The sequence below is a fragment of the Humulus lupulus genome, chromosome 4 (genome assembly GCF_963169125.1).
Source record: "Humulus lupulus chromosome 4, drHumLupu1.1, whole genome shotgun sequence".
Lineage (NCBI taxonomy): Eukaryota > Viridiplantae > Streptophyta > Magnoliopsida > Rosales > Cannabaceae > Humulus > Humulus lupulus.
The window spans coordinates 12,466,288-12,476,600 of record NC_084796.1 but is presented as its reverse complement, the minus strand read 5'-3'; the positions used below and the strand labels follow the sequence as shown (position 1 = coordinate 12,476,600).

Sequence of the window (10,313 nt, the reverse complement as noted above, 5' to 3'; positions counted from 1 at the left end):
CTAAAGAACTCGACACACCAGCCAGAGAGAAGAACCAAGCAATTCCAGAAAGTGCAACGCGTGAGAAGAGGACGCGCGTGAAACCAAGATGGCTGAGAGAGTTTTTTATGGTCAAACGTCGCTGAAGAGTGGGCTATTGCTCACAACTGAATTCTGTTTGTGCTTAAATCTAGTTTTGTATTATTTCTATTTCTTGCTGATATATATTGGGGAATTATGTTTTGGATGATTTTATGTTGAATGAGAATTTGGTTATTGAGAGTTGGGCACTGACTTGAAGAGTGCTTGATTAAAAGTATCATAGTTAATATATAAAAATGTGGGTTATCCATATTCTTTAACTTAATTTTTAAAAAGCCATACTTTTTATATCCATTAAGTTGTATAATTTTTTTTAAAATTGAAAAAAGCCATAGAAACAATAATAAATGCAAATTCCCTTAAACAAAATTAAGTGGCAAAAAAAGCCATAAATATTTTTACGAAGACAACCCTTTTTTATTGACTTGAGTTTTTTTTTTAAATTTTAAGTAATTATTTAAAATATATAGTTTTTATTTATAGAAATAGAACTCTTTAAAATAAAATTTCATTCTATTTTTTTTTTTTTTGAGAAATCAAAACAACCATTTCATATATATATATATATATTTTAAAGTGATAAAACGACTCGTCGTATTATGTTGGTATTGAAGGGAAAGTAATAAACTATTGGATTTGGGGGATCTTTGTCTAGTCCACAGCTACTGGCCAGTTTTTCGATTAATTGACCGCTCATTGTTTGGGTTTGGGGGTTTATCTAGGGTTCCTCTCACTGTCTGGTCCAGGCCTCACATTTTCCATAACCATGGCGAAGCCTAGCCGAGGCCGTCGTTCGCCCTCGGGTTCCATTTCTGGCTCCTCCTCACGCTCTCGTTCCTACTCCGGTTCCGATTCCCGCTCCTCCTCCCGCTCTCGATCTCGCTCCAGGTCCTTTTCATCCAGTTCTTCTCCCTCTCGCAGTGGTAGCTCTCGCAGCCGAAGCCCACCTGTACCTAAGAAAAGGTTTCTTCTTCCACATTTTCTTTTTTAAATTCTTCGTCTAGGGTTTTGGAGTATGATGTTTAGTTGCTGACAAATTCTATAAATGTAAAGATGAATCTCCCTGATAATACGGTTCTAGGTAGAAATTAAGCTACTTGAATGATTTTTTGAATTGGCCCCCATAAAAGAGGTTAGAAGGTAGAGGGTTCTGTTGAAATTCACGAATTTTTACAATATTAAGTTTAATTCTGTGAGATTGTTGTTGGTTTTCGTTCTAGGTTTGCAAAATTTAATAGGAGAATTGTTTGCATTTTCTCAGAATCAGGGGTTTACTTATTGTTTATTTTTAAGATATAAAGATTCAAAGTTTAAGAATTATTTTTGTTCGTTATGGAATTAATTGTGGTACCACATTGCCTTCGTTCATGGCCCAACTTTGACTCTAAACCAATGTGTCATTTGCAGTCCTTCTGATACAGCTCGGCGTGGTCGCTCCCCACCTCCACAATCTAAAAAGGCGTCTCCACCCCCAAGGTTAATACTTAGTCTATATTTTCTAATTGAGGATTCTTCCGAGGAACTTCATCTATGTTTGCTTCAACTTTATTTAATTCGCACCTTAACTGCAGTTTTTGGTATGTTTTGACAATTAATGTTCCTGCCTGTGCTTCTACACTTCAATTGGAGTGAATTGTCAAATATCCCAAGAATCCTATTATATGTGTTTTGCTAAAAATTGTTAGCATTTCTTTCTTATTGTGGTTCATCAGAGTTCTAGAGCATATGCCTGTCCAATTACTGCCCAAAAAAAACTCTTTTTTTTAGTATAAATTAAAGTGTGTTCCTATGACTTTCAGGAAACTTTCACCTATCCATGAGTCACTTGTTCTTCACATCGATGCTCTCACCAGGAATGTGCATGAAAACCATCTGCGAGAAATATTCGGTATGCTTTGTTCTGATCTCCATGTTCAATTGGTTTTGCATATGATAGTTATTATGTTATATAGGTGGTTCTAGCTAACGGCAAGTTTAGATTTTTCTGTGATTATTAATGTATTGTCTAAAATGTAATACAACATGAATATTCTTCATAATTATAGATGTAGATTTCTCCCTTTCTTTTATTTGGAGAACATGTTTTTCCAAAATTTAGCTTTATATAAACATATATTTATAAAATATTTCGAACACAGATGACATAGTAAATGTATTTTTTCTTTAAACAAAAATAAAGTGATTGATTAGTGATTAACCATATTTGTACTATATTTATTGTGTAATTATATAGTTTTTGAGCTGTGAATTGGGCAGCATTGATATTGAAGATAATTTGAAACCTATGCATGATCTTAATGCTGTTTGATGATAGTTGTGTATTTATGCTCTGTTTCATTCTTTTTACTATCTTTTCCATGTAGGTAACTTTGGAGAAGTTGTCAATGTCGAGCTTGCGATGGATCGTACTGTAAGTTCAGACTAAATTTGATATTTTGGTCTGGATAACTTTTGTCCTGGGAAATTTATGTGAACATTATTTGCATCTACAGGTTAATCTTCCAAAAGGATATGGATATGTTGAGTTCAAGTCAAGAGCAGATGCAGAAAAAGCTCAAATATACATGGATGGTGTAAGTTTTATTCAAATGTTGAAGTTTCATATTTAATATGATGATATTATGTTGGGAAAAATAATGTTTTTGTATACCCTTATTACAGGCTCAAATTGATGGGAACCTAGTTCGAGCAAGGTTCACATTACCTCAGCGACAGAAAGTTTCACCTCCTCCCAAGCCTCTCCCTGGTCCTCCAAAGCGAGATGTACCTAAAGTTGATAATGTCAGTGCTGATAAGGATGGGCCAAAACGACCAAGAGAACGTATGCTTTTATCATGGGATTCATGATATGATGTCTGAATGTTGTACTTGTTTTTTTCAATATTCTCGATTAAAATAGGAAACTTATGCTTTTATCATGGGATTTATGATTATGACATCTGAATGTTGTACTTGTTTTTCTAATTATACTTACTGCTACTTCATTTTACCCTTAATTTCAGCTTCTCCTCGCCGGAAACCTCCACTCTCACCACGAAAGAGATCTCCTGTGCCCCGCAGAGGTGGGTCACCCAGGCGACTTCCTGACTCTCCACGCCGTCGTGGTGACTCTCCTCCTCCTCGACGTCGGCTTGATTCTCCTCACCGTCGTGGTGATACACCTCCACGAAGGAGGATTGGATCTCCTGGAAGAGGTCGTTCCCCATCCCCTCCACTAAGGCGCCGATCCCCTCCTCCTAGGTATGCAGACACTAGTATTATATACATTTGGTGTTTCAAGTTTTGAGTATATATGTATAAATAAGCTCTCTGTTTTTTTTGGTAGACCATCTCCTCCTAGAAGGATGCGTGGCAGTCCTCTTCGTAGGCGGTCTCCACTTCCTCCAAGGCGGCGGTAATTGTTTTAAATATTTTAATTGAACTCCTCTTAAAATCTACAAGTTAATTGAATTTGGCGCTCTGTTATATTTGTTGCATCTTATTAATAATATTTGTTTCTTACTTAGTTCACCTCCAAGACGCCGTAGTCCTCCTAGGAGATCTCCACTAGGTCGCAGACGTAGCCGTTCTCCTGTTCGTAGGCCTCTTAGGTCGCGCTCAAGATCATTATCACCAAGAAGGTTGTTTTTTGCCTTAATACTTATATGATAACATAACCTCATTCATACGCTGTTTCTTATTGTTTCATATTCTAACCTGCTTGGTTTTTATGTTGTGTGTCTTCACAGGGGTCGAGGACCAGCTGGAAGACGCGGAAGGTCATCATCATCATCTGGATCACCTAGTCCTCGAAAGGTAGTGCATTGTTTATTTTATTCCTACGAGTATACTTGGCTGGCTAGATAATTTATAACATCGTTTCATTTGATTAAACAGATTACCCGGAAATTGTCTCGCAGTCCTAGAAGGTAACATTTACTATTCCTATTATTGTTATTTGTGAACTTTTATCCTTCGTTCTAAATGTTTCATCTTTTTTCTTGTATATAATGATATTCACAATATAGTTTGATGTGTTTTTCCTAAGCTGTTGTGTATTGTATTACATGTTCAGGCCGTTGAGAGGAAGAAGCAGCAGCAACAGCTCCAGCAGTAGCTCACCTCCTCGAAAGCCATAGGAAAAAGCTAACCCCACTATGTTTTGGTCTGGTATGATTGAGCCATGAACTATGTTATGTCTAAAAATACTAGAGAGGCTGAGTTGATATTCTCATTTTACTAGTTTGTGTATGAAGAAGAAGAAGCAATATTGTATTTCAGATTAGTTGTTTTGGTTGAATGATGATTATCACTTTTCTCCCATTCATTTCGGTTATTGTTGTTCTGTTCAAAACCCAACATAACATGCCAATATGTGATTCAAATGCGTTAGTTTTTCAATTATTGCGAAAGATATATGACAAGAAAGAAAGTGATTGTGATAAAAGAAAAAAAGAGTTCCTTGGTTGGCTTTTTCTTTTGATTGTTTTCACGTAATTATCGATGGACAGTTGGACACTGACGTTGATATCCTCTAATGTAGTAGTAGTACTTCGTTTGTGGGGTATTACATACATACATAAATGCATATATTTAAACAGAATATCTTTGATGCTTTACCAGATTTGTTTGTAGCGTCACGTCTTGTGTTTGATTGAAGTACTTTTCTATTCAACATGTATTATTTGCCTGTACAACTCTGCCACCGCCCTAAGGTGTCATAAAAAGAGGAAAGAGGAATGAGCAAGAATTATTTTAGAACAATAGTTATAAAGTTTTTACTTTTTTTTTTTAATATTACATGTGGTTCTTCTTCATACAAAACATTTGTACAAGTGCCATAATAATATGAAAATTTAAAAAAAAAAGTTTGAAATTGACTAACAAAAACATTTTTTCTTGTATTCTATATTAACAGAAAAATTTCGCTCAATAATGAGTTTTGTTATTTTTTTTTCCTCTAAAACGGAAACAAAATTAATAGGCGGACTACATGTCAAGTTTTACAATTTTTTTTAAATTTATAGCGAAATAGCTTGATATTAAATTTTATTATAATATAATTAAAATTATATATATTTTTGAGATAGTGACTAAATCACAAAAAAAAAAAAAAAATGAAAGGAAGAAAACAAAGACATTGAATGATTATTTCCATCTAGTCAACTTATTGTCTAGCAGAAAAATATGCAAACTAATCTATTATCTAATTTATGAGAAAGACGACTAACAAAAAGATATATACAAAATAGACAGAACAAAATATAAGATCGAGTATTTGAATCTCAAAATATTTACAAAATAAATAAATAAAGGTAGATTAACATACTAAATAATGATAATATGAAAAAAAAAAATGGTATTGAAAGAAACATTTTTTTAAATTATTATTTTAATAAAAATACTAAAATTTATGAACGAAGTCTCCAAAATTGAAGGCATGAGCATTAAAATTAATTGGTTACGTAACACCCAACATTTTCATTATACATTTTTTTTTTATTATAAATCAGAGTTTCAATACATAAAATGTATAAGTTTACAAATTTAAGAAATAATAATGGAAAAATAGTATTTAAAACATGATTTTATGTTATTAACGAGATTAAAGAGAGAGAAACTTGAGTAGTCAAGTATTGGACTCAAATGACATATAATTTTAATTGGAGATTTTTATAAAATTAAGAAAGTTTTGCTAAAGGGCTTATTTGAAAAGAATTTTAATATTTTGGGGTCCAAATGTAATTAAAAAAAAGCTTCAGCCTTATTTTCCTGTAGCCCCTCTCTCTCTCTCTCCTAAAAAATTTCCTTTTCTTTCTCTCTTTTTCTCTGTGTGCTACTGTGTCCGACGACGAACGAATACTTTTCGGCCGCCACATATAGCCACGCGCCGGACCGTTGGATTCTGAGGCCTCTGAACTATCGACCTCGTGGGGAATTTTGATGGCACTCACCGATTAAACACCTCAATCGGTCGATTTAAGTTCGGCCACCGCACGACTTCAAAGTTGCGATTCAGCCACCTCGGGTATCCTTTTGCCGATCTGTCACCACCATCGTGTTCCTCGTGTTATGGGCTTCAAAACCCAATAAATTGTTCCTACATCTATCATAGTTGGGTGGTAGGCCCACCACGAGCCACCGTAGATCGATGGTCGAAACTTAGTGTTCGAGGTTCCGGAGTTCGTTTTGAGTTTCAGAAAATCATCGTTTGACTTGTTGTGAAATCCGATCATTGTGGTATAATTTCTTTGACCTATATTGTGATTAATTAGAATCATTGTTATTATGTGTATTTATAGTATATATTTATATATTATTGATGTATTGAATATTTTCTATAATTATACTGGCTGTTTAGGATTATATGTATTTTTATATATATGTTTTGATTTTAGGTTTGTCAATTTTATAGTCGTTGTGCTGCCTAATTTTATAGAACATAATAGACAATTAATAAATTTTAAAAAGACATATTTAATTGATTTTCTACTAATATAGAAATTATTATGATTAATTAATTTTAATTATTATTGTTATTATTTTGTTAAGTAAATCAACAATATAATTTTATATATATATATATGAAAAGTGTGATTTATAGTAAACCTATTATTTAACAATTATTATTGTATATTAATATTTGAATATTAAAATAATATAAAATATTAGTTTCTTACACTTATTGATATTTGTAAGACCAGTGAATTTTGGAGAAAGTATATTTATTATATCACTGAGATTGATATTATGACTAATTGATAATAATATAAATATTTATATTTATATTTTTGCTATTTAGGACTATGTACATTCCCCCCCTCCCGAGCTCTCCAATTCAGAGTTGATCTAGCTTACCCTTGCCTTTACCTGCACCATGTCGCACCCGTGAGCCAAGACCCAACAAGAAAACCATATAACAGAGCACAATCAATAATCAATAGTCAAATAATTTACAAATCATCAATCAAACACTCAACATACCACATTATTCACATAATCAGTGATATCAATCTGCAAACCAATAGTCAATCATCCAGGTAATAACACATGCCATAATCATCAGATTAATAACAGTAAACATATCACACAATTTCCAGGGTCGACGCCCTTAGGCCGCACTTTCTGTTTATCCCACTGACTCTGGCTCGCTTAGGCTGAGCTCAGTGATTATATAATTAACCTCAACTACTAGTGGCCGAGCCGTGTCCTTGTGCGCCAATATTAATTCTGGCACTCTTAGGCCATTTATTTCATGCTCACATGGCATAATACCACCATACAACATTGCATACAAGTATAGGGAACTCTTAGTCCCAACATAATCACACAACCGGGTGCAATTTTCTTACCTTTGGTTCCGAGTAAAGAACGTGAACTGATTCCGAGCACAATTCCTAGCCTCGAGCCTTGGCGACAAACCTCAAATTAGCTGATTTTCCCTCTGAGTTCCTAACTTCAACACCCAACTTGAATCCCCGTTACTTTCTGTCTAAATTCTCCAAGCTCCAAGCTTCTTCAACAACCAAAAGGATTAAACACCGAGAGTGAGAGGGAGAAGGGAAATCGCCTAGAGAGGGAGAGAGAGAGAGAGCTAATTCTGTTTTCCTTCCTTTTTTCCTAGCCTCTTCTCAAATCTTCTGCCTTAATCTAACATAAAAGACTGAATAAATCTTTAACTTTAGGAAATGACCATTATGCCCTCCCAAATTAAATAACCCTTTAACTTATTCCAGGGGTAGAATGATCATTTATTCCCAATTCCCACTAATTCATCAAGTGTTCCTAATTTTTACAATTTAAATCCCGTCATCAAATTAATTACCAATTATTTACCCAATGACTAATAATCTCCAATATATCTCCTAAATTCTCAAAAATACCCCCAGCCTCCCCTTAGCCGAGTATAAATCCCCACTGTGACTATTTCGCCAAACCGCTCACTAGGACCGTCTTGAGCCATATGCTGCAAATATATCCACATAATAATGTGGTCTCAACAATTTATTGTAAATAATCACATTTATGCCCTCAACGAGCCAAAATTATAGATATGCCCCTATAATCTAAACATGGCCTACATGCATACTAATACTCGTAATCATGCATCTCATATATCTATATAATCATACAAGCATGCTTATCACATAATCATGCATTAAATCATTTAAATCACACATAAACCAATTATGCCCTCCTGACACACTAATCAAGGCCCTTAAGCCTTATTAGTAATTTTGGGTCGTTACATGAGCCATAGCTCTACGTTAAGGTATAATAACGTCACCAACCCAAAGCTTCTTATATTATGACTAACGATGTTTTGAGTTGTATGAGATGTGATATAGTGCCTTGACTAAATGTCATCACACATGAATCATGAACATGAACATGAACATGGGCATTTAGCATCCGCATGTATGCATGACATGTTCAGTTATATGATATATTATTATGTGATATAAGATCATGCATAAAAATATGAGAAATTTTTTGAAATGCCTTGAAAAGTATTATGTAAAATTAAATATTTTAATGACAACAAGGCTTAAGCAATGTGATAATAAGATGTTGAAAAGGGTGCCACTGTTTCGAGGAAGCAATTAAGTAAGTTCAGTAAAGAAGACGGAGGACTATAAGACTTATAGTGGCTACCCACTAGTGTGCGCTAGGTCAGAGTTGACCATTCAGATATGTTTGTCATGTTCCCGTCATTCTCCTCCATTTATATGTGTAATAAGTATGGCGGCTATGGCAACGATGAAATGAGTAATATGATGAGCCCAGCTACGATGATGGCTAGCCGAAGGAGAACCCATGAGATTTTATATTATAAGTGACACAAGCCCTACATGCATTGGCTAAATCGAACAGTGTGCACATAAGATAATAGGCCCATAACAATGTGAAAGTAAATAGAGAAAAAGCATAAGAGTAAAGTTTGAAAGTGCATGAGCAATAAATGAAATACATAAGTATATAAGTTAGCATATTAGTATATGTGTACTTCAAACTCACGACATTCATGCATATGTGTATGCATGAGATTTACTTACTGAGTGTTAGCTCATTATGTTATTTTCGAACATTTTTCCAAGTGAGGCTTTAGATGTTGAGCAACTTGTGGAGCACGGACTCAGTAGCAATGCAATAGTGGTTTAAGATTTTTCATATTGTTACATTAAAATTAAAGTATTCAAACGTGTAATAATTTCTATGAATAAGTTTATATAAAAGTTTTAAATTTTTCTGTATTTCTTACCATCATTTTATTTAATTCATTTGGTCAATTGGTTAACATACTTGTAAACTTGGAATTAAAAGTATGTGGCAGACATACCCTACCTTAGGGGCGTCACAGGTTAATTATGTGCATCTACTTTAATAGAAAGGGAAATTTGAGTTTTTATGTTTAATGAGGGGTTACTAGTAAAAAAAATGCTAGGCATTTAAATCATTTAAAAAAAAAGTACCAATTCTTTTGACAATACCCAAAATACTACTCTCATAATTTTTCTCATCCACTTCCTCTTCTCTCTTCCCCCTCTCTCTCCCTCAACCCATTCATCTCAACTCCCTCTCTAGAAAAAAAAAATCCATGGGTAAGGTAAAATATAATAGATATCAATGTAACGACAAGTATTCATCACTTAGGACACTAAAATACTACATTTTGAACAGATCTGGGCATGATTTTTGAGTTTTTTTTTGCAATTTTTTTTTTTCAGATTTGAAACTTTGAAGTCTGTAGAAAATCGACGTGGTTTGATGATGCTTGATGCCAGCTCGATGGTGGTTCGATGGAGGTTCGATGGTGTTCGATGCGATTCTTGCAAGATACGTATTTTTTGATTTTGGGTATTTTTTCAAGATCTACACTTTTAAGATGTGTATATACACATTTGGGAAATGTAAATCTTGAAATAAATGCAATTTTCAAGTTATAAACTTTGAAAATGTGTATGTGAACATCTAAAACGTGTAGATCTAAAAAAAAAAACCAAAAATAAAAGAAATCACCCCAAATGGACACCCGAGTGAAAAATTATGTCTTTTACAAGAATTGTATCGAACCACCATCGAACTACCATTAAACCACCATCGAGCAACGTCAATTTTTTCATGAAAATCTTGATTTTGAAGGCCCCATCGAGGTGGCATCGAACACCATCAAGCAACCATCGAGTTGGGCATGGTTTTTGAGTTATTTTTCAAATCTGAAACTCTAAAATCTGTAGAAAATTGACTTTGCT

At 34.0% G+C, this 10,313-nt stretch overlaps 1 protein-coding gene across 1 annotated transcript; it reads left to right on the top strand.

Moving 5' to 3' along the window:
- The first annotated feature begins 735 nt into the window (after positions 1–735).
- LOC133829973 (serine/arginine-rich splicing factor SR45-like) lies at positions 736–4,387 on the top strand. The gene is made up of 12 exons (XM_062259843.1): positions 736–1,044; positions 1,489–1,557; positions 1,881–1,969; positions 2,445–2,491; positions 2,574–2,654; positions 2,743–2,902; positions 3,084–3,321; positions 3,407–3,475; positions 3,588–3,701; positions 3,810–3,876; positions 3,958–3,989; positions 4,136–4,387. Exons 1-12 carry the CDS (start codon positions 848–850, stop codon positions 4,197–4,199), a joined length of 1,227 nt encoding a protein of 408 aa, XP_062115827.1. The 5' UTR covers positions 736–847; the 3' UTR covers positions 4,200–4,387.
- The last annotated feature ends 5,926 nt before the right edge of the window (positions 4,388–10,313 follow it).

What these genes read in the sequence shown, in the direction of transcription:
- LOC133829973 (XM_062259843.1), top strand. Translation starts at nt 848, where the DNA reads ATGGCGAAGCCTAGCCGAGGCCGTCGTTCGCCCTCGGGTTCCATTTCT. An exon ending in AAGGCGTCTCCACCCCCAAG is followed by an intron (nt 1,558 to 1,880) that starts GTTAATACTTAG and finishes TATGACTTTCAG; the next exon opens with GAAACTTTCACCTATCCATG. An exon ending in GATCACCTAGTCCTCGAAAG is followed by an intron (nt 3,877 to 3,957) that starts GTAGTGCATTGT and finishes TTGATTAAACAG; the next exon opens with ATTACCCGGAAATTGTCTCG.